The sequence below is a fragment of the Brachyistius frenatus genome, unplaced genomic scaffold, assembly GCF_029030835.1.
Source record: "Brachyistius frenatus isolate BFR_SWC_R1_liver_20210118 unplaced genomic scaffold, ASM2903083v1 Contig_152, whole genome shotgun sequence".
Classification (NCBI taxonomy): Eukaryota; Metazoa; Chordata; class Actinopteri; family Embiotocidae; genus Brachyistius; species Brachyistius frenatus.
The window spans coordinates 84,043-108,981 of record NW_027210751.1 but is presented as its reverse complement, the minus strand read 5'-3'; the positions used below and the strand labels follow the sequence as shown (position 1 = coordinate 108,981).

Below are 24,939 nucleotides of genomic sequence, written 5' to 3'. Positions count from 1 at the left end.
AGAGATTGATAAACTTTAATTTCAAGTTAAGATGGATGGCTGTGGAACATAGAAAACATACATTTCAGTATAAACATATGCATTCCAATGGAGTTCAACAAGTCAGCACCAGCTGTCCAGAGTCTGTGGGTCAGTGTCTCAACAAGCAAAGCTTAATATGTATTACTAAGTGAAGCCAACAGAGAACAGTCAATTAATAATTAACACGGGTGTTCTAAGACATGAAGCATCTCTGAGCTCCATGACTGCAGTGTTATGTCTGCTGTACTGCCGATTCTGCTGAAGACTTTCTGACATCACGCAGAGACTCTTGGTTTTGAGGAGGACTTTCCTTTGGGTACCACAGGCGTCCCTGGATGCTGAGATTCAGGATGGTGGAATAGAAAAGATTTCAAATGAAGTTTTCCATCTTTATTTTGTCTATTTGACTGATGCAGCACTTTGCTGATGTTGGGAGCCAATCACATTGCTGTTAAAACTACAGACAGGGTCCTGATCACTGACCTCCATAACCCAGAGAGTTCAGTTACTGAGCAGCTAAAAAAAGTGTCCACCGGTGGCTCAAACATATACAGTACAAAGGGGATTACCATTTTGTTCAGTAGTAATGCTGTGCTACAGCTTCCAGCCACCAACAGCAGCACTAGGTGCAGAGCTGCTGAGCAGCACATTGTGGGTTCAAGTTAATGGGTTTGACTTTTCAGTTTAAAGCCAGGGGTCATAGCATTGCCTTTTAAACCCGAGAGAAAATTCAGCAAAAGAAGTTAAAGTTATCTTTTCAATGCATTGACCAACTTGAATTTACTAAAGGTCATGAAAAATACAGTCTTGGAGATTTTTCCTCATAATTTTACAAGCTCAGAATCTTATTGGGTCTTATCGGATTCTATCTGCTTCATCTGTCCGGTGTCAAATAAAGGCGGTCAGTTTTCTCCAATGACTACTGACCACCTGGTGTGTTCATATTTTAGGCATTCCTCCTGTCAAGAATTTCACGAGTTGCTCAGTGAGTGAAGTTTCAGAGTAACAAAGATGGCCGTGGTGGATCGGGGCTGCAGTTAATTTTCCATTGTGATCTAAACACCTCGTGTAAGGCTGTTTCACCCTGAAAAAATTAAAGAACAGAATTCTGGGGGGACACAGTAAATACTTTTCAGTACAACACGAAAATGATTATGGTAAATTTATTAAACATCAGCACAATATATTGGCTATCAGCAGCTTTAATAAACAACAAAAAAAAAAAGTTCCGGCCTTCAAAAACCGTACGTAAAATCTTACCACATGCCCATCACAATAACAGTAAATGGTGCCGAGTAAGTTTGAGTGCATCCTTAGAGTCTCAGAAGTATGTACAAACACCTGGGTAGATGACAAACAAGTCAAACCCACACCCACAAATAAACCTGACGATGTTTATTATCTGAAGAAAGTTATAATTTTTGTTAAATCTTATATTGAGTTCTTTTTGTGATTTTTCCTTTAAACATGAACTGCACAAGACAGACTCACGAGGATAGAGGTCTAGAAAATGTTTAGCACGAGCGCACTGACTTGTTGGAATTTTTTTTATTTTTTAAATCTTTTATAAGTTCATTTATTAATGGCCTGCTTAAAGGCACTGCCACAATACAGAAGGGTCAGGGGAAAGCTACTGTCCATCACTCGCACAAGACAGTCCATTCTAGTGTCTAGTATACATGAAGGGAGTGAAGGGGCGGGGCTAAGTGGGTAGGGCTGCTATAGGTAAAACTCATAGAAATCGTCCAGCTCCTCGTGAAACAAGTCCCATTCATCCTCGGAATCTGTCACCTCGTCATCTGTTCCTGCGGCGAGCAGCATGAGGAGCATCTCGCTCAGCTCAAACGTCACCATCTCTTCATCCTCGTTGTCAAAAGAGTCGGTGCTTTCCCGCTCATCGAAGATGTCCCACAGCGGTGTTCGCCTCGAGTTCTGGGGGAGAAAGGGGAAAAGTGTTTTAAAAGTTGCTCCAAATTTTGACAATCTCCTAAAACTGACAACGTATCTCATAATGTGGAACAAGTAAATCTAAAACTTGAAATCATTATTCGTAATCTTAACATTCCCAGCTTTGATAAATACCTGCCTACCATACTCGCCACAATGTAAACGTGTCATTTCTAAAACTGTCAGGATAAATATATTTTTTAAGTATAATGAATGTAAAAAACCATTTAACAAAATAGCACTGAGGGAGCAGATCACAAGAAATCCTGTAGAAAGTACTGCACAATTTTTACATGTTTATAATAACACAGGAGTAAAGCAGATTAAAGACTTTTTAATATGTTCCTTCATATCAGAAAGCTGTTTACTGCTCTGATGACACCATTCACCAAAGTTTACATTAAAAAAAAAAAAACTCACTAATGTGGAGTGAAAAACTAAAATGAGCTGCTGACAGTATAACAACACAAACAGGCGAATCAAGTTTTTCCATGACATTATTATTATTATTTTTAATTTAAATCACTGGACTTAAATCATTTTGTTTAAAATACAATTCCATACAACGAACCTGAAACACCTTATTTTTTTATATTTCAGTTGTTTTTGAGGCAGCAGCTGGTGGTGCAGTGGAACTGGATGTCATTATTTTATAAAGTCGTCCCAATGCTGATACAACAAATACAGATTATTTTTAAGCAAGGTCATTGCATTGATATTGCATTTTACCACAGAGGTGTTTCTAATGTCTGAAGCACCCTGTATGTTATTACACTTTCTACTATGTACTGGCGCTGAAGACTTTGGTAATGCAAACTAATGTATTTCGAGGATGTAACAACAGTATTTTAGAAGCTAGTGAGAACTGTTACCCGGTTCCTGCTGTTGGATCCAGTCTGTCTTCGCTGAGGTTGAGCTTCCTCCAGCCGTCCATCGGGAAAGGCGTGCTTGTAAAAGCAGTTTGAGCCAAAAGGGCACGTCCCACGACCCTCGTCAAAGTATCGACATGGTTTAGTCCTGGAAACAACAGAAAATACAGAAAGCAAGTTAGACCGTCTCACACAAAAACACAGCAACACTCATAATTCTTTGGATGATGGGTGTTTTCTGAGTGGAACTTTTCATTATTGTAATGAAGAGCACTTTTCCAAAAGATTTTTCAAAGTTTAGGTCTGCACCACCCAGTTTTGTTCCGTCCTCTGTCTGGCCGCTCCTTTGCAAAGTTTCCCACCATCACACGTTACTCCTGCAGATTCACCATCACACTCCTGTTGATGATTCTGATCACATCCAGTGGATGACACACCAGTTGGTCTTCTACTGTAGTAAGTGTGTGGAAGTGTGGACGTGTGTTTATATGAACCATTAGTAACAACCTCCCCGCTCCAATCCAGAAGGTGGCAGTAATGCATCTAAATGCTGTTTGCTAACTACTATTAAACAACATAAAAGAAAAAGAACTGTATGTGTACCCCATGCCGTCCTTGTATTTCTGGATGAGTTTCTGTTTGTCTTCCTTATCTTCCACCCAGTACTCGCTTGGGATGACAAAGTTGGATGTGATTCGACACTCTGGACAAGATCTACAGTACAAAAAAATTTAAATGAATAAAATAAATAAATCAGCTCAATTCAATTTGATTTAGGTAACACCAAAACACAACATAAGTAATCTCAGGGCACTTTACATAGTAATGCTGAGACCGTGCAATATTATAAAGAAACTTAAAATTAAACAATTCCTATATGAGCAAACACGGCCTTTTAACAGGAATAGTCACTAATAACAGATCAATGCAAGGTTAGTTATGAGGTCACTGTTTTGGGTCAGTGAGAAATCCTGGCATTTTAATACAAAGACAACCTGTCAACTAGACTCCATTTGCTGCTTTATAAAGAGATGATCATATTTTCTTTATCAAAAAACGGTCTCATTGAGAACCATGTGAGGGGAAATCATGTTAGGGTCAAAAGGATTCACAGTGGATTTGTGTTTTGGACATTGTCCACCATTGTCTATGTATACTGTAAAATGTATATCAAATTCAGAATTTCAGCTTGTATTCAGCAACTATAGTTTGGATTTCCATAAGTTTGTGAAACTCGCGCTCACATTATATGTCTGCCCTCACACGACTCACTGCCCTAACTTTTACGTTAAAGAAAACACATAGGAGTCATTTCTTTACAGAGCTGGCAAGCTAAAAGAATAAAGAAAACCTGCCGTTGGCTTGGTCATATGTCATTTAGAAGAGAGGGTGACTGATATCAATTGGGGATGGGCATTTTAAGCAAAAATACTGTTCGATATATGCTGGGAACTATTATTCAAAGACCCTCACGCAGGTACACACATAGTGGGAGCTTTGGGTGCAGAATAAAAAATAAAATATTTTCCGTTTATCAGCCTTTAAACTTGCTAATTTTTTTTCATCTCAAAATCTTGTTGATTCTTATTTTAGCCTATAGAACAGCTTAGAAGCAAATTGAAACAGAAATGATTCTTTACTCTAGAATTGAAAGTACATAAAATCCAATCAAAATTTAAGGTGAAAGTGTAATCGCAAATTTTAAAATACATTTAAAAAAATTACAAGAAAGATTTTCTCAGTCTGCCGTGAGAAGATTTGAAAATGCAGACAACTGGGTATCATAGGTCCCACTGACTGGATCTTCACTTGGTAAACCTGCTTATCTATTATATCTCGCAATATCAGACTTTCACTGGATGATTACAGCTCAGTGTCCCAACTGCATCCAACATTTCAGATAAATTACAATCATGTGTCCGTCACAAACATTCCACTGAAACAGCTTTTCTCAGGGTCTTCAATGACATAATGAGGGCTTCTGATGTGGTGAATGCTATGTTTGGTGCCGTTGGATCTTAGTTTACATTTGATACTGTAGATCCCAGTATCCTAAATTGAAATTTTTAAGCACCATGGACTACCATCTCCCAGACGGGAGTTTTTCTGTGTCACTTGGTCCCTACATGTCTGAAACCGTTTCTCTCGCCTGTGGTTTGCCCCTGGGTTCTGTCTTGCGTTGCATATGTTTCCTTTAGGTTACATTATCAGTCAAATTAAAAGGAATTTCACATCAGTCACACTGATGACATTCAGCTTTATGTCTCTTTTAAACCTAATAACATAAACAACTGCATGATGGACATTAACTGAAAGGCTAAATACCTTTTACAGCTGAACACTGATAAGACTGAGGTAGTTATCTCTGCTTCAGACAGTGTCGCTTCCAAGGTTGCTCACTGTAGAGTTCCCTTGCCTCAATTGCATGGTTTAATCTAGGAGTCATATTTTAATCTCAGACAATGTACTTTACATCACTGCCAAACTGAGGTCTGCTGAATCACAACCTGAACCAGAGATGATCATCCACGCTTTTATACCATCCCAGTTAGACCGCTGGAATTCCCTTTTGTTGTCCCTGTACCGTCTGCAAATACTTTAGAATGCTGCTGTGAGGCGTAAACAGCCTCAGCAAATAGTGTTTGGGATTTAGCTGGGGGTTCTTGTCTCCACAAATATTGCCTTGCATGGTCAAGTACATCTGTGATCTGTTCCATCCTTAACTAGGTTACTGGGGTCTTCCACTAAGGGTTTACTGGTCGTCTCTCGCTCTTGACTAAAAACAAAAGGTGACCATGTCTTTGAAGTTGTGGCTTCAACACTGTGGAACGCTCTTCCTATAGAGTTATGATCTATTATATGATCGGTCAGAATTTATAGGTTTTTTTTCTTTAAAGTTTGTTTAAAAATAGTTTTTAGTGTTTTATTAATGTTATATTTACTGTTTACTTGATTATCTTATTTGTTAATAACTTTACTTTTGTGAAACACTTTGTGACCTTGCTCTTGGAAAGTAGCTTTGCTAAATAAACTTTACTAACTATCTGAAATTTGGTAACACAAGCAGACAGTCTGGCCTCCATTAGTCAAGCAAGTGGATGAGCTTTAACTGACACTATATCTAGAGCTTCCTGCCATTTAGAGAACTAGCTTCATAAATAGGAATTCAAAATAAATAAATTAAAAGTCCTGGTAGTTTTTATTTTATGGTGCAAAGATTGCTAAAATATCATCAGCTAAAAACAACCTGATCAAACAATGTTTACTCTTGGAATGACGAACAGCATTGAAATGATCTTGATTGAGTTATTGCAGAAGATTATTCAATGGCAATTTTGAAAGCTGATTTTTGTTTAAAACTTTTATTAAGACATCGGTTGAAGCTTATCAGATGTGCAGATGTTAGTCTTTGTGTCAACTAACCGTAAATTCAATAGCTTTTGGTTTTCACAGTTGTTCACATGGATCTCGCACCATTTTGGTCATACGTTTTAAGGTTCTACAGACTTAAACTCAAGAAAAACAACTTATTTGATTTACAAATACTTAAAATCCATAGAAACTTTACCAAAGATAGAACAATTCTACTTTACAGCCTGTTCCTCTTTTTCCAAGTTAATCACAAACAGGTAGATCTACTTACTTGATGATTTTGCTCTCAAATTGCTTGGCACTCCTCCACTTACGAATGCATTTTAGACAGTAGCAGTGGCTGCAGTTGGAGAGGATGCCAAAACGGCGCTCACTTGGATTAGCTTTCTCAAACACCACCTCCATACAGACTCCACACATCATGTCCTTGCTGCGTTGGATGGCAAATGAAATCTCCATGTCTTTCTCATGAGCTTCTATGCATGCCTAGAAGAGTCAACAGTTAAATCATAACACACCAGCCTTTTCTCCATTTGATCACTGTAACAGTCAGCTGAGGTCCTCAGATAATGTCTCGTGTGTTTTGGCTTTAATAAACTTTTTTTTCAGGGCGTATTCAGACGACAAAAGCGCTGCATACAAAAAGAAGCCTCCTAACTCCCGGAGACCATTGTACTAACACAGCAGTGGTCCTCAGGCAAATAGGTTGAACTTGGCTCGAGTAGGGGCGGGTTCCAATAACCGGCTCTATTTTGTATTTGGGTCCAAGTTATTAAAATACCTGTATTCCTTAAAGTTTGTGGGCAACAAATCTCTCGTTGAATCTTTGATTCAAGTACTCTGTCAATGCCTGTAGTATCAGAGAGAAAGAGGCAGAAGTAACTAAACAAAGAAAGAAAAGACCGCTGATGGATAAAAATGTGCGATAACTTGGCAACGCTGATGTAAGTAAATATGGCCGGTCAATTTTAACATTCCGACGTCATCAAAGGGTGAACCCTCACCCTTTGAAAACCTCAGGCAATAAATCCCTTTGAAATGCATCAGCAAGGTGCAACTAAAATGATGTAAAAATGTCATATCTTGCTGAGGAGTATGGGGACATGGAGGGAATTCAGTGATAAACAGTGACCAGGAATCTAGATGTGTCACAGAGACCCCAAAGCATTCTGTGTGAAATCACCCCGGATATTCTTAGAAAGTCAATAAATGTTTCAATTTGATTTTAATCTGTGGACGAGCTGGTGACGAGTGAGCAGCGGATCTGACTCGATCTTGTTGGAAACCTGACAATACTAAATCCCGCCCACCAGTAGTGGAAACCTGACTGCACTACAGACCTTTCAATCAAACTACCAAAAACACAGCTTTTTGAGGCTTATTTTCTCATTTACGACGTGATATTTTTCAGACGGAACAGCAAGAAAACTAATAAAATTGACTTTAGCTAACAACAGCCTACGAACTCGCTGAAAATTTTTATTGACTTTGTATTTCATGAGACAAGTTGAATGTTAGTCTATGGAGCCAACGGCTTTTTAAAGCCAACCTCTAGTGGCACTCGGTGCTATTGCAGCTTATGGCACTTCCGCATCGCCCTCATTTACAGTCAATGTGACTGAAGCTGTTACCTTAGTGTGGTCCGAGCGCTGGGCGTTGTCAGTGGGGTGGAGCACCTGGAGGCCACACATGTCACACACGTCACCGTGGAGATAGGCACAGTTGATTCCGTATCGACACTCCCCAACAGCAGCGTACGGACAGAGCTGCTTTCTCAACTGTTTGTTGTCCATCGCTGCATCACTGTCAAACTCCTCGATGAGCGGGACGGAGCTTTCCCCTTTCACTGGCTCAGCTGCATGCACATCACAACAAAGACAAAACTTTTTTTAGACCTCAAAATACAATTTGTTGAACCTTTACAATTAAACTTGACAAGATATAAATTTGAGCTCCTCTGCAGTTTCAGAGCAGTGGATGAGCCCCATCCCCAGAGCAAGCTACAAGCAGTCCCTCAAGGAAATCGCAATGTTGCATTCCCAATAATGCAAATTCAATCAATCTCCAAAATACTTTTTCTCAGATTTCATGCTCATCTCCACAATAGATGCACTCAGTAGAAGCTCTGCTGAAGGTATGGTGGTACAGTCAGCTTTTCTCAACAAAACTTGCTTAATCAACAAAAAAAATAACTCAATTACAGTTAGCAATGGTCTTCCCAACATCCTCGAAGTGAGTGTTTATGCGCAATATGGTCTTATGAAAATAAGGTATGTGATCAATTGTGTTAAAATGGGTTTTCTAGACCCTTACACTTCTAAGAGATTGCACTTTGTGTTTGTGCTTCTAGTGTGTATTAAGTGCTATTATTTTTAACAGCATTGAGGCTTTTACTTTTTACAGAAGATGTAGCCTGAGCCATGTCACTTTTATGACTCAGAAATGTTTTTGTAACTTTGGGACCATGATTCCTTAACCAAAAAAAAAAAATTAGTGACGTGCAGAATGCATATAACATATGGCTGTCTTTATTAGGTAGTTGTTTAAAAAAAAATTAAAAATCAACAATTCCTGTAATTTCAAAAAGAATTACCACTTAACAAAAATCCATAAAACTCCACAAATTGTTTCACAATTTCTTTTAGAAAAGACAATAATCAAGCAATTGCAATTTACAACAAAAAAAAGAAGAAAAGAAAGCACCCTAACCCTAACTTTGCAAATGTGGATTGCCACATTTTTTTTTTTTTAAATGAAAGCGATTATGTTCAGAGGTGGACAAGTAACAGACATGAATAACTACAGAAACAACAGGGGAAAAAAAGCTGTAGAACTTCCTTTGGCGTTACATTCGCAATTGCATCATGAAAAAGTCATCTAGCTTCAGAACTGGAACTTATCCAAGGATGTACTGGGAAGATGTCAAGTCACAGAGTCACAGTGAGAGTGGAACCAGATCTCAGAGGGAGGGGGAGGCTGGAGTCTAGCAAGTGTGCACCCCTTACTTTCAGTTATGATCACCAATTACTGTCAGGTATGTGTAAATATGATGGTATGAAAAAGACCATCCCATTATGACAGTTAGAAAAAGTGCGAGTATCACTAATAAACATTATCAATAACACTGGCCAATCACCTCGTCCACAGTACGGTTGTCCTGGAACAAACTCTGCAGCATTGACCCAGTCTTGTGCCCCTGGTGCAGGTGGTGGCCCACTGGATTCGGGGTCTGATTGGCTGGCGGGCGAGACGGAGGGTAGCGGCAGCGTCTGGCAGGTCGGCGGCTCTTCGTTCTTTGTCGGTTTACAGTGTTCGAACCTGAGGGAGCACATCAGACCAGAACTGTTACAGTGCAAATGATGTAATGTCTTACACCACGAATGGTGGAAAGTTACAACCAGAGTGGTGACCAATAAAAAACTATTTGCCAAAAATGAAAAGCTGGATTACAGTCAAACTAAAGTGCACAATTAAGAATCCAAAAACATATTTAAGATGCCAAATATGTGCAACCCAGGATCTTAATATCCTACGACTATATATCTCCAGATCCACAAGGAAGCATTAAACAAACTTTAGATTTAGATTAGTAGTCTTTTTGTCATTGTCCTGGGGTTTCTTCATCTCAATATGGCATTATGCTAAGTTACAGTCTGTCCAAACTGTCCGTCAGAGGGTTGGATAGCTTAGAAAGCCCCTCCCCCAATAGCTTTAAAGATCAGATAGCATCACAGATGACGACAGTGTCAAGCATCATCTGTGACTTTCCAAACAAAAAGTTTGGATCAACGATCTAACCACCGCACCCACTTCGAGCCATGATTGGCCAGCTGTGTGGAGGCAAAAGCGAGTCCGGAGGTGTTACATCTCTTTCTAACCTTTTTTTTTTTTTTTCCCTTATTTGCTATATAACCATTCATGGCAGGTGCACAACTTTAACACAACCCTATTGGCAGGCTTTTCACTTTCGCCTTCCAGTGATTCTGTTTGGAACGACTACGGACAAACTCGACTGCTGTAATTCCTTTTTGTCAGGATGTCCCAATAACTCTTTGAAAAGTCTGCATTTGATCAGAAATGCTGCTTCAAGAGTATTGACACGATTTCGCAAGACAAAATTCTCCTCTATTAGCTTCTTTTCATCTGCTTCCCATAAAAATTAAGAATTGAATTCAAAATTCTTCGCAGAACTTTCAAAACCCCTCATGGCTAAACTCAATCTTATCTCAAAGAGCTTACAGAAGTGTATTATCCCAATAGAACGCTTTGCTCTCAGACTGTTGGCCAGCTGGGGTTTCCTAGAGTTTCCAAACGTGGAATGGGAGGCAGAGGCAGAGGCTTTCAGGCTCCTCTGCTGTGAAACCAGCTCCTCGCTTTGGTGCAGGAGGCCGACACGAGGCATGTGCCATATCGTACCATTCACGATAATACCGGTATCATTTTTCAGACGATATAAAAAAAAAATATATATATATAGTTTACAAACTAAAAAAATGATATAATGATATCGTGATAATGGCAATTTTCCCAACCTGTCGACGTAATGACGCAGTGGAACTGTATGACATTTGTTTGCAGCTTATCGAGCAACAAGCACGCCTGAGAGCCGCTGTATTCCACAGGTTTTCAGCTCTGTGTGAGTTTGATTGACGGACGCGCAATTTCTCCTCCATTTCCTCCTCTGTCCTCTCGGAGTCACAGCAGACCACAGCAAACATCGACCCTAAACTTTAGAAAATCAGACCTACACCGCTGAATTTGCCTACAGTGGTAATGAAGTGATTATAAGCTCTGCAGCTGATCACGGTAGAGCAGCGGCTCTCCTGCACAGCTTCACCTCCAAATCCCCCCTCACAATCTGAATCTCACTTGGAGGTACTGTTGTTTACAAACTAAAAAACTGAGACATCATTTTTGTTTAGTCTGTTAATGAATATCTGAAGGCATAATGTTAAGTTTTTGCTGACGACTCTATAACACTTTTGTTGAAATTGGATGTAATTAAAATTAATAATCAATTATTTTTCAGTTTTTATCATATCCTAAAAAATACCCAGATATATTGTGATATTACTTTTAAGATTAGGCAAAAAAAAAAAAATCCAATTTGACAAAGCGTATAGTTAGAGCTGACTCAGGTGACCATGAGTCAACAGTTATGCTGTTATAGGCCTACGCTGCTGTGGGACGTCTCATGATGAACTCAACTTCTCTCTCATTCCTTCCCTCTCAAAATACCTGCATACCACGGTTAGAATTCCTTAACATTTTGCCTTCTCTCAAAGTTGTGTTTATTGTTTTCTATCCATCTTTGTAGTTCCCCCCGCATTTGTATCCAGGTAAAACTGTCTCTGGAGCTTTATGTGTCTGGTCTGCCATTACTGGCCACACCAACAGTTTATTGTCTCTTGGATGTCTATGCTGTTCGTTTCTCTCTTCCTTGTCCCGACCTGTCGATGCAGATGGCCACCCACCTCTGACCCTGGTTGTGTTACTGTAGACGCTCTCGGTATTAGATATTCTATAATGGCAGCAGCAGGTGCTGGGTGAGCAACAGGTCAACTGAAAGTTGTGGGGGGAAAAATGAAAGGTAACAAACATGCCTCCTACGTTGTAGAACTTAAACAGATGACAAACACTAAAACGTGTCTGTCAGATCCCAAATGTTCAGCCTCTCTGAACGGTTCTGTGTTTCCAATAAAAAGGGGCTCAGTGAGTGAGTATGAGCGATGGTGAGTGTGGTAAGGCGGACACCGGTGTTTCCTCTGTATGCAGCCTCAGTACGTCGCTGCAGTTTCAATTCAATTCGATTTTATTTATATAGCGCCAAATCACAACAGAGGTTATTTCATGGCACTTAACACATTAAAGTCCTTACAGCAGAACTTTACAACATTATACAGAGAAACCCAACAATTCAACAATTCCCACATAAGCTAGGAGGGAAGAAACTCCTCTCCTTCTCCAGTTATCAGCTACTAGCCAGGTTAGAAGACACTACCAGTATTAAGAGCTGTGGATCAGGAAAGGTAACATATTTTGTTACTTGTAGGGAGTACTGAAGCTTTATTTCATGTTGATGTTGAGGTTTATCAACAAATTTATCCATGACTATATTTCATCAGCGGGGTACCACCACTGTTAAATGCTTGTAGGGAAACACCGCTTTACAATCAAGCAAAATGACAAGCTGCATTGACCCCAAGCTGTGTTTGCTATGTTGGGAACATAGTACCAAGCATTAACAGGAGGTTGAGGATGGGGGATGGGAAGGATTAGAGGTCCAGAAGGGGCCTGGATGACACAGGATTTCTACAGCACAGCAACATCTGATGCTACAATGAAAAACTTTTTTTTTTTTGTCATCATGATAAAATAACTATAATCTCTAATTGGCTTGTTTCCATGCAAGCCTGTCAGGTAGGATGATTTCATTTTTCAGCCTCTGGTTATGGATATTTGTGCGGTAGAGCTGCACAGTCTCATCCAGACTTATGATGATGGCTGCATAGATGTGCCTGTGTAAATATGCAGCGATATACAGAGTGCTGCAGCAAAACACTCCTGGCAATGTGTGGGTTGCTAACAGTCATCAACAAGGGCTGGTTAAACATCTAGGAAACATGAATAGGGGCTGCATGATTAATTGTATCAGAAAAGTGCTCTTAATTCATACCTCTGTGATGTCATTTCTAAATGAAAATGATTCTACCACATTTTCATTAAGGAAATCAACTGCATCAAAACAAGTGCTCCTACTTTCTCCCTCGATGCAGTATTACAAGGATGCAGTAGAAACCAGCAGTCTGTGAGTGAGACACTGGCAAAATGAAAATGCAAGATTTATTTATTTTATTTTTGTTCAAATGTTTGTAAAAGTAAAAGCAGAGACTGAGGTTGATTGTTTTTTACTGTCAGATTCATTATTCTTCTGCAATTAAGCTAAAAAAACAAAACAAACAAGTGTCCAAAGTTTACATTCCCGTTCCTCTATCAGGCACCTTCATATATGTTGTTGCGTTTCCTTCTGTATCAGGTAAATGAGTGAAATACGTGGATAAGTCACATCGTCACCGCGACAGCACGGATATCAATACAATCACCAGAGTTTCTAGGTGGACAACCAAGATTTTTGTCACCCATTCAGTATACCACCAAATAGAAAATATACTCCCAATCTCCCTTTTTGTTCCCGCGTTATGGCACAATAGGTTAAGGTGTTTTTAGAGCTTTTGAATAACAGTAAACGTAACCGTTTGAATATAAAATGTCATCACATCACACAATAAAATTAGATATTTGGGGGGCTGCAGCTCTGTGTTGGACTGCTAGCTTGATCAGGAGCAGAGCTGCTAACATTAGCATCCATACTACTTTCAGTAGAAAGGAAGGAAGGATACATTTAAAAACTAAATGCTGATATTCTGGTTTGGTTTTTATTGCGCTTTTTTTACATTCATGTAACGAATTAAGTTGTCATCAACTCAAGTTGACCTGTGTTCACCTGTGCCAACTCGGTAAAAATGATATTGAAAAAGCAGCGCAGCATCAAAGTATCGGTAATGGTCTCAACATTCTTTGGATACCCGGCCCCAGCCTGGTACAAATAAAGTTCTGGTTCTGTCACCTGGGAAAACTGGTCTGGATGCTTTTTGAGAATAGATCACTCTTCACTGGTCTTCCATTTCTATTACATTTGGAAGCCTTTCCTTTTTGGTCATGAAATTTTTTTTTTTTTTTTTTTTTTAAAGGACAATTTGTCTTATGGTGTTTGTTTTATCATTTGCTGATCCAAACACAGGCAAACTGAGGAGTATTTACAACCATTCAGTACCAGGGGTTATCTGCGTGCTAGTTGTAGCTGATTAGCTATCAGGAAAGCTACAGCAAAATAGCAAGAACTTGCTATCCTGCATGGCCAAACCTGCGACTTCTTTGCTCAAACTCAACCCTGCCACAACGTGGAGTTCACACCGAATGCAGGCATGAAGCCCCCCGTCAGTTTTTATCCAATGAGAATTCCAAAGAAGTTTAGACGGACAAGATGGGGTTATTCTCAATGCTGACAAAAAGAAAGAAAAGCAGCATTATATGTTATGCAATTTTCAAAGCTGCTTTAATGTTAAAGATAATTATGTTGCAATTGTCTTAATTGACATGTTTCATTTGATTGTTTCATACTTTAGATTAAACAAGATAGAGTTTAGACAATTACTGTCATTTTGTTTACTGACATTATGCAGCAGTGACACGCTGTTGAATGTTTACATTTGGTAACATAAATGCATTATTTTGCATTTGTTTTGTTGTCTTTGCTGCACCAAAAATGTACTGAACTGCGGCCCCAAAACCGAACTGTAACCTTTGTGCATTGTTACCTCCCTAGCTTAAATGTAACTGATTGAACACCCCAATCAGTTTACATTTTCTTGCTATTCCACAATCTATCAGACTTTTACCAGAATTGACAATTATTTAGTCTCAGCTGACCTAGTATCTAAAATTCCATGCTGTTGGTATGATAGCATTTTAATCTCAGACCACGCCTCTTTCTCACTTCTGCTCAAATTTCCCCAAATTTTAAACCATGCCCCAAAGTGGCGCTTTCAGAGAACTTGGCTCAGGCATCCAGAATGTATTAGGTTTGTTGGAACAGATAGATTTCTATTTTGAAAATAACACCGACTCAGACTTCTGCAGCTGTGAGGTGGGAAGCCTTTAAAGCATTTTGAAGAGGTCAGATGATACATTTTATAAGTTTTAAACACAAATCTAACAGATTGGAAATGGACCAAATTCATAAATCATTAAAAGAAATCTAAACTAAAATTTTGCAAAATCATTGCAATCAGTTAACAGCAGAGATCAATAAGCTAAGAGCAAGATACAATGTCTTGTGTGCGGATAAGGCAACAAAAAGCCTGATGAGATTTAGGCAGTCTTATTATGAGCAAGGTGAAAAATCTGGCAAGCAACTAGTCTGGCGTATCAAACAAATGCAAGCAAAGAGGGCAATAAGCTCAATTGAAACAGATAAGGGGGAGATAACCCATGACCCAAAATAAATTAATATTACTTTTCTAGGTTTGTACAGTTCCGAATACTCCAATGCCAATTTGACCTTTCAAAAGGAATTCTTAAAGTCATCAAAATGTATCCCCTTAGCCAGAGAATCACTAGATTTACTGGAGCTTGACCTCAGAGCACAGGAACTGTCTGACGCTACATCCAGCCTGAAGGGACCCGACGTAATTCCATTTGAGATATACAACATTTTTAGGACCAAACTAATACCGCCTCTGTTCGAGAATCAAGAATCGTTTGATAGCGGATCCCGTCCTCCCTCGCTTAACACTGCAATAATTACACTATTATTAAAACCCAGAAAACCTTCGACACAATGTGGATCTTACAGAACAATCTCTCTTCTCAATAATGATCAAAAAATTCTATGTAAAGCACAAAATAGGAGGTTGAAGCCAATTTTACCTCAAATTGTTCATCCTGATCAAAATGGATTTGTACAGGAAAGACATGGATTTCACAACATAAGAAGGACGCTTGACATACTTTTTGAGAAATCTTGTTGCCCGGATAATGTGATCATGTCGCTAGACACAGAGAAGGCCTTCGACAGGATAGAATGGCAGTACCCATTTGAAGTCCTGAAAAAGGTTTGGCATAAGAGGAACATTGGTGCGGCTTCTATATTCTAACCCACAAGCTGAAATTTTGACTAATGAACTTACATCGACTACCTTTAAACTTAACCGAGGAACAAGACAGGGCTGTCCCTCATCACATCTGCTGTTTACACTGGCTATCGAGCCATGACAGTCCGTTATCACCCCGGCATACCAGCAATATAAACAGGAGATATGGAACATCGTACAGCCCTATATGCACATGACCTGGAACAAACTGTACTGACCTTGCTTGATCTGATGGGTGTATTTGATTTGGTGTCTACAAAATAAACAACAACAAATCTGTAATAATGTTTATGTCCGAAAACGAGAGACTCAACCCTCCGATCTCAACCCCATTTGTGGTCTCAAAACTGGGATTTACTTATCTGGGTGTTAAAAATCATCCCAACTATTAATCAAATCATCAAAATTCTGTAACTCTTCAAATCAATCCCACTCTCGCCATCATCGTCCTTCTTTCAATCACTAAAGAAAACCTTTACAAATTTTATCTGGAACAACAAACGGCCAAGACTTGGACTGTCCTTGCTATATTTAGGCAACTCAAATTTGAGCACCTATGTTTTACTTTGTTGAGGACCGTCCCCCAGTGTGGGTCACGATGGAATCCCCAATCAGTTACCAGCCATATTAACTTGTATATGTAGATAAGAAAAAGGTAATTAAACAGACACAAAACCCATTCCTGAAAAACACAGTAACGGTCTGGCACAGTGCTCTCAAACATCTTTGTGAAATACAACAACTATTCGTTTTCACCGCTTTTTGGTAATGATAACTTTCGGCCAGGCAGGGCAAGACCCAGGTTTCAAATCCTGGTGTACGAAAGGAATATCTAAGATGTCCGACCTTTACAATGGCAATAAATTCATATTCATGTCATTCAAAGAACTTCAGACCACATATGAAATTCCGATAGAGCACTTTTTTAAATATCTTCAGATCCAAAGTTTTATCATGTCCAGGCAGTGCAACAGTTTAGAGCTTCCCAATTTATCTAGGCTGGAAGACATCACTTTAGAGCACCTGGAGGCCAAGGGGCAGGTGTCTTTACTGTATAATTTGTTTGTAAAGTGCAAAGGATCATCAAACAATATCCTGCCGGCATGGAAAACTGACTTGAAGGAGAATATAACTGAGGAGGAATGGTCAGAGGCTTGCTCTTTAGTGCAAACCCAAACAGAAAATACACACTCCAAATTACTACAATACAAATGGCGAAGCAGACAGTATATCACTCCAGCTTCGTTACACCACTTCAACCCTAATATTCCCGACACGTGCATTAAATGTAATCACCAGAAGGGGTCCTTATTTCACTATGTATGGGAGTGCCCACAGATAATGGGCTTTTGGGAAAGGGTGCTAGACCTGAGCAGGTAGATCATGAGGTGCCTCTCAGCCCTAAACTATGTATTCGGAATATTTACCCTGATGATTTAGTAACTTTAAACAATGAAAAGTCCCTGCTTAATGTCTGTTTTTTTGCAGGCTAAATGGTGCAAGAAGCAAACAACATATGGAATCTCCTAGTGGCTAAAAGGGTTGTCTTTTAACTTTGCACTTGAAAGGACAAGTTACTTTACAAAGGACAAAATGGATAAGTTTTGGAAAATGTGGAAAGTCTTTTAGAATGTTTTGGAACATAATAAGATAGAATACAATGTATGGACTGATGAGCTAAGCTAAATTCTAAATACTTATAGGGCTAGCCCCCTTCCTTTTTTTTCTATTCTCAATTTAATTAAAACAAAAATTAAATCTGTATTTTATTTGTATTTAAATAATTCATTATATTCCATTTTATTTTCTAATTATCATTTCATTTAATTTCTAATTTAAATTTCATCGTATTGGTGTGTATTTGAGATGTTCAAACTGTGTATGTTTTATTGTTGTTGTTTATGTTGTTCCTTTTATTATAAAAGTTAATAAAGAGATTTAAAAAAATGTTTTAACTGATATTATAAGCAAATAATAAGGAATCAAAATTATAATATGTTAATGGCGCAGCCCTGGTAAAAACAGATACTTCATCCACATTGAACTGTCTGTCAGTGTGACCTCTATTAAAAAAGCGAGACAACTCAGACAATAGAGCATGACTAACATGCCGTGATCCCCAGATACACAAAGCTATGCAAAAGTAAGACCTGTCCTGTCCTCCTTCAGCCTCCTCCATGATGCTTAGTTCTATCTTAAAACATTGTTAACCGTCTGTTCCAAGAAAGCCACTGGAGTGCTGGATAACTGGGGAGGGGGTCTGCTGGAGCTATGCATACAGAAATGAGAGAGGAGGAGGTGGAGGAGGAGGAGGAGGAGGAGGGTGCTACAGCACAGTGAACCTGAGGAACCCAGCAACAGCAGAGGAGGAGGAGGGGGAGAAGCTCTGAGAAAGAGAACAGGAGGGAAACAGAGATCGTTATGCAATTGCCATGCAGGCTGCAGAGCACTCTGTCTGGCCCTGGGGGCTGCAGAAGGGAGAGGGAGGGATAGACACAGAGACTTAGTGAGAGAGCGAGACAGAGTCCATCACAATAGAGAGCCCAGGGAATTCAACCATAATAAACCCCCACAACGAGAGGCTTTCTCTGGACTCTTAATACAGGGTGCACAGCCCCTCTGGGTCACAGAAATAATGAGGACACCCTCCTCACTGCGGCTTCTTTAGAAGGATGAAGGAATGTGACTTATCAGCACAACAACAGCTCAGTGATATATATACTCGATCAAAAGGTTTCCTAAAGGCAATGGGCTGACTATTCAATAAAAAATTATGAAGAAAGAGAGGAGCTGATGTCTCCCTGCTGCTGTGAAGGGTGGTCCTCAAGAGCACTTCAGTAGCTATGGGGATGCTCCTGAAACCAGACATGGAGCAGACACTGTCTGTACAAGCTGGCTGCTGCTGTCTGGGTACACTCTTGACAACAGACTGGGAGCCTAATAATTGTGTCTACTTTTATTTTGCTACATGATAAAGAAGCCTTTTTTTTTTTTTAAATCATTCTGAACACATTTAATATTAATAAAACTGATGATACACATGATGATCACTGACTCACATAGATTACCAAGCTAAGGCAAGTTTCAGTTGACTATTACACTGCAGTGAAATTAATAAAATGCTGGAGCTGTAGAAAGGCAGGAGATATTTGGACATTAATACAAACATGTTGTGTTCCAAAAACAAGGTTAAAATAATGTTACAAGAATCTCTGAATGCTTTTGGATGGCCAAATTGAATTTTTTTTTTTTTTTTTAATCAATATATTTTGGCCCATCTTTACCTGATGGCAGGTGAAACTGGATACATTATAAAAACTGAAGTGATTTAATAAAAAGAGTGACAGAATAAGTTCATGTTTTGCTTATTGTGTATACATTTCAAATATTCCTTTGAATTAAATAATAAATGTGAAAAGTGGGAAATCATTACTCTGGTTTTTTTTTTTCAAAACTTCTGTAGACAGACAGAGATTTGTGCTAGCAGGCAAGTAAAACACGCATTAACTACAAACACAACCACAACATGTAAAACCTATATATTTACAGTGCATACTTTTATCCAGCAAAGCAAAGCTGTAGGGCCGAGCACAGTTTGGACTCCTTGGCCTGTCATGGGCTGCCACAGACCAACAACATGTTGACATTAGGGAGCAGCAGTCTCAAGTGTCAAATACACATGAGAAGCAGGCTGCACTTCTGCGAAGCCCCTTAGCAAAGCTGCTGTGCTGTCATTTGGTTGCAAAGACAGACAGTTTTAGAGAGTAAAGGAAATTTGAATGCAGCTCAACTGATAATTATTTCTTAAGCTGAATGTGAACATGCCAGTTGAACATATTGTAAAGATCCAAGCCTTTCTCAATTACACCCACATCTGACTAGAGTGTGTATATCTATTTTGGTTTTAGTTTAATCTTTACCTGCAACGCTCCCCAAACACACAGTTTCCCTTCTGAAAGAACTTGCAAATCATGGCTGCAGGTTTGCTGCTGGTCAGATCATGGGAATATCGACAGTTGTCTCCTTCTTTGCAAAGACCGTGCATGAAATATCTGAAAATACAAAACAAAGTTGTCGAGTTAACAGATATGTTCCCGGTCACAGTTGAATTTGAACCAAAACGAAGTATTCGTTTTTTTTCAAATCCGCATGTCAAGCTGAACTTGGTCGGTAAATAACAGGATAAACAGCTAACTCGATTCAAGCGAGGTAACTTTCATCTTTCACTTTCATACTGGTAACGCCATCAAGTTCATCTTTCAGATGGAACAACAAACAATTCAACTCACAACGTTAGCTAATGTGGAAGCCAGCTGGTGCGGTGACTAATACGAAAATAAGACAGCAACCAGCACAACTCGCTGGTTTGGACGTTGGTTAATTAGCTGGTTTTAGAGTGAGAGTGTACCGAGTGCCTGTGAACATTAGCGTTATCGTCGGGGTTTTGTGGTATGACAGCTCATTTACGTAGTCTTGTTTCACAGTTTTGCATAAATATTAGCCGACTTAATAGTTGAAAAACGTAGCTAGCAAGCTGGCCGCTAACCTCCCACACCAGTCTGCTCTGAGACCACAACATAACAACACAGCAGTGTTGTAACGTTACAGCTAGCTAACCAACAGCTGAGCCGAGCCTGAAAAGACATTGCTGTCAGTGGCTCGCCAGCCATCGTATCAACGCTTCACTAGCGTCCAACGATAGACGATAGAATCTTCTTCGATATGTTAGTACTCGACTGCCTTGTCTTACCTGCAGGTTACGTGTTTGGTCCAACCTCCTGATACCGATGAAGCCGCCGTAGACGCTGCTGCTGCCTCCGCCATTGCTGTTTATGTTGAGAAGCTCCAGCCGGATGTTCCGGACAGCTCCGCTCAATCTCGGCCTCTTTCGTAAATGGACGGCTCGAGACGAAGTTTACCGAAAACCTGTCGCCTCGTATCCGTCCACTGTGCGGCACCATTGTCACACTCGCTTCTTATGCAAAACTCTGTTGGAGGTTTTTCTCCCTTAAAGAGGAGGTTTTCCCTCCTAGCTTATGTGGGAATTGTTGTATTGTTGGGTTTCTCTGTATAATATTGTAAAGTTCCACTGTAAGGACTTTAATGTGTTAAGTGCCATGAAATAACCTGTGTTGTGATTTGGCGCTATATAAATAAAATGTAATTGAATTGAAAATGTTTGTTTTAGTCCTGGATGGAAAAAATGCACACAAAAAACAACAACAACAACAACAAAAATCGACTTTTTCAAAAATATCCTCAAATCTAATTCAATCATTCAAACCAACAGAAGTTCATTTCACATTCTAATGGAAATCTAAACATTTTGCAAAGATACCAAAATGTCAATCTCATTTTAGATCAAATAGGCACAGTATATATCCACATGGTCTCAGGAACATTTGATAAACACAGTGTGCAGCTGAGTTTGATGGGAATATTATTAGTCTGCATGTATTTGGTCATTAACAAAATTAGTGGACAAATTAAATTTGAACTTGATGATGGCACGAACTGAAAAGTCACAGGGCCAACACAATTATGACAATTAATCCTGATTGCTGAAACAAATTGCATGGAAATCCCTCCAAAACATCTTGAGACATTTTATGCCACTAGAAACATGCCTTCTTAGTATTAAAATGTACAGGATATCATGCAATACTCTCAAAGAATGTGTTTTTTTCTCTCAAATTTAAAGAAACCTAAATCAATATGATATGTAAATACAGTGTTAAAATGTTAAATGGTTATTGATTATTCATTCCATTCAAAGCATTGACCCTGAAGAAACCAAGGGACTTGGTATGGGACTTATGTTACTGAATAAATGTTTGACACGTTTAGCCTGCATGTAACCCACATGGACATTGTGCTTGGACACAAGTTTCCTACAAGCACGTTACAGTACAGTTATTCACATCAGGAGGTTGAGTGCATTATAATGGAGTTGTTTTTTGTGAAATAATGTATGATAACATGTTTTCATAACCTTATTTTAAGGAAATGGCTACACTGGAAATTCCCATCACACACTATCCTGCGATTGCTCAACCAGAGAGGAGTCATATTTCCTCCAATTAGAGCTCAAGGGCTGAATTTGACATGATATAGGCTACATATGCAGTCGATAATAGAATGAACTTGAATACTAAACAGGTGTGCAAACTCCCAAAGGCCTCCAAATTGACAAGAACATTTCATCAACACACATTTTCTACAAAACTCCAGTCAAACTCTGTTACTATTTTCAGAGGCAATTTACAGAGAGGAATTTTGAAGGCTCATGCCCGAAGTGTGACAGCCTGTTGCTTGGATTCCAGGGGGCATTATAACATCCATGAGTATATAAGGCAGGACTAAAGTTAATGCAGAAGCAAACTGAGCAGGCAGCAGGTGTTTTCTCCTCTGTCTTTGTCTATGCCTCCTCCATGATTTCAGTGGTGTCATTTGAAAGTGAGACACTTCACTTTATCAGTTTGTGTTTTTCTGCAAAAACATTGTCGCTGATATTGTTTAGATTATCATCACCTGATCTCTAAATTGGTCACTATGGGGAAAAAAATCATTAGTTATGTATGGTAAACACTTTCAGCTGCTGTGTTTAGTTTTATATATTGAATGCCTGTAGTCAGGTAAAAAGAAAAAAAATAATTTGTGTCATCAGAGAGCATTAGAGGAGTTGAACCTGATTTACTTGAATGTGTGGAATAGTTTTTTCAGAATCTGCTCCTGGTGTAGGAAGTACAACAAACTGTCCATAAATCAGTGTTGGTGGTGAAAACATTAATATGCATTTATCGTAAAACATCTGTTTCTCTGTTTACATTGTTGTAATGACTGCTAAGACCCAACTCTTACTTTCAATTTACAAAACTCGTGTTTAATTTCACAGGTTTACAACTGTATTTTAGTACCAGTGCATTATTCTCTGTGAAATTTGTAATTAGCAGTTTCCAGCAAATTCTGATGACAAGAATAATTTTATACAAAAATCATTCTCTCACATTCTGACCAGAGAATGAACAGAAACATTGAATATAGCCTACATTTCACTACACTACACACTCTGCCCAAAACCAACATCTACAACACACAAATAATAGTGATGACAATAGCGAAAATAATAGGGGAAAGGTTTTAAATGGCCTGAAAGATAAATCATTTTTCCTTTGGGGAAAATGAATGTGCTCATAATTGACTTTGCAAGTGCACATTGGGGAAAACTGAAAAAACTGTGAAGACATCTGCTGGACACATGCTTGTGGCATGGCCTTGAGTCAAAGTCTGTTTCCTCTTCTAACTCTCTTTTCCACTATGGTAAGGATTTGGAGTAGGTTATGCTTAGGTGTTTGCACAAATGTCTGTTGGCAATGGGAGCTCAAGTTGGACTCAGGCTAACATAAAGACCACACAGGTAATTTAAAGAGCAAACCCACTCCAGCAGTGGGTTCTGTATTGTGATTCTGGAGAAAGAAACTGACATGTTATATGTTTTGAAACTTTTAATATCATCACCTTTTATGTTTCAGGGGTGAACTTCTTAAGTTATCCAGATGAAATGGAGGAACATGATCCTTCATTTGGAGCTTATGTACACACAGTCCAATAATGATTCTCTTCAGCTCAGTTTTTGGACTCTTCCAACTTTGGAGTGAAATATTTGACTCGCTAGTCTTTGTGTCTGTTTACTGTTTGGGGCTGAGCAGGTAGTATATTAACTCATTATGAAGCTCCATAAATTATTAGAGCTAAAACCAGTGGCTTACTGTTATTCAGCACTGAACTCCTTCAGGTCTGTCACACCAGATTGTCCAAAGTTTTGTATTTGTGTGGAACATTCAAACAGCAACATATAGTTTCCTTCCTGTTTGTTTCAGATTCTACAAGCTTTGCACAAACACAGTAGAGAGGATGGACTTATGACAATAATGATGTGGGAAACCACTCGATTGGGGAAGTGGTATTCAAAGTCACTTGTGGGGTTATATGAGTACTTCAGAGAGGTGGATTCCAGAATGTTTGCCAGGGTTGCTAAAGCTGACTGAAGGTGGGTTTATGAGGATTTTGAGTGAATCAGTGAGAAGATTAATTGAAGGAGGTTTCTTGGGTAGTGAGCAAGATTCCATGAGCTACAACTGCAAGGGGACCTTGAGGGGAGTTCTCGGATCTTTGAGGGAGGGAGTTTGTTAAAGTTACTTTAGACAATGTAGAGAGTCTCGGAGTGGACTTCAGCATCCTTATGGGATTGCAAAGGTGTTGATGTGATAATGTTAAATGTTTAACTTCCTGTGCTCGCTATAGTGCGAGGCAGTTTGGACAACTGAACTCAGACACAGTGAGTGGTGATGACTGATGTATACTGATCACTTTTAAAAAGACTTACAAAAAAAAATACTGTGACATTGAACATCAGACACAGACAAAGGAGCACTGACATGTGGTCAGTCACCTTATAATAAAACAAGAATTGTAGGCAGCAATACTGGTGGTCCTAGCAACTAACAGTAGAGAAACTCAGAATTCACTTTGTTTTAAGTGAAAATCCACTTCAAAGACACTTAAGCATGTACAGCAATAATCAGCCTTAAAAAAAAGTCATATTACTTACACATACTCACTTCCAACAAAGGAAGGTGGATATCAATCTACCCCCCCACACACACACACACACACACACGCACCTTGTCTCAGTATCACATGAATATTATTTTTGTGTGGATCCAGTTCTTTCGTAAGGCCATATGATTTTTACATTGGGGAAATGCATTTTACAGGATTTCCCTAAAATGTTTTTCAAAAATTCAGCCTGACATATTTGGGATTTTTGGAAACTTTGGGATTTCCTCTACAATTGAGTTTGAACCACTCTTGGCAGGATGGACACGAATCTGTCCTTTCATATGTCTTTAAGGAAACTGTATGTCAATCAGTAAGATTTGTTTTTATTATTTCTAAACAAGGAATGAACTTTCACCAGACATTACTGTTCTTCCTCTTTATTAGACAATATACAA

The 24,939-nt window shown here is 39.1% G+C and overlaps 1 protein-coding gene across 1 annotated transcript; it reads right to left on the bottom strand.

The window, feature by feature from the left end:
* On the bottom strand, window positions 1-20,781 carry mkrn1 (makorin, ring finger protein, 1). Its single transcript, XM_069716122.1, has 8 exons — window positions 20,673-20,781; window positions 19,843-19,974; window positions 9,346-9,527; window positions 7,841-8,064; window positions 6,481-6,695; window positions 3,441-3,551; window positions 2,841-2,985; window positions 1-1,953 (listed from the first exon to the last, which is right to left on the bottom strand). Exons 1-8 carry the CDS (start codon window positions 20,744-20,746, stop codon window positions 1,741-1,743), a joined length of 1,296 nt encoding a protein of 431 aa, XP_069572223.1. The 5' UTR covers window positions 20,747-20,781; the 3' UTR covers window positions 1-1,740.
* Between the last annotated feature and the right edge of the window lie 4,158 nt (window positions 20,782-24,939).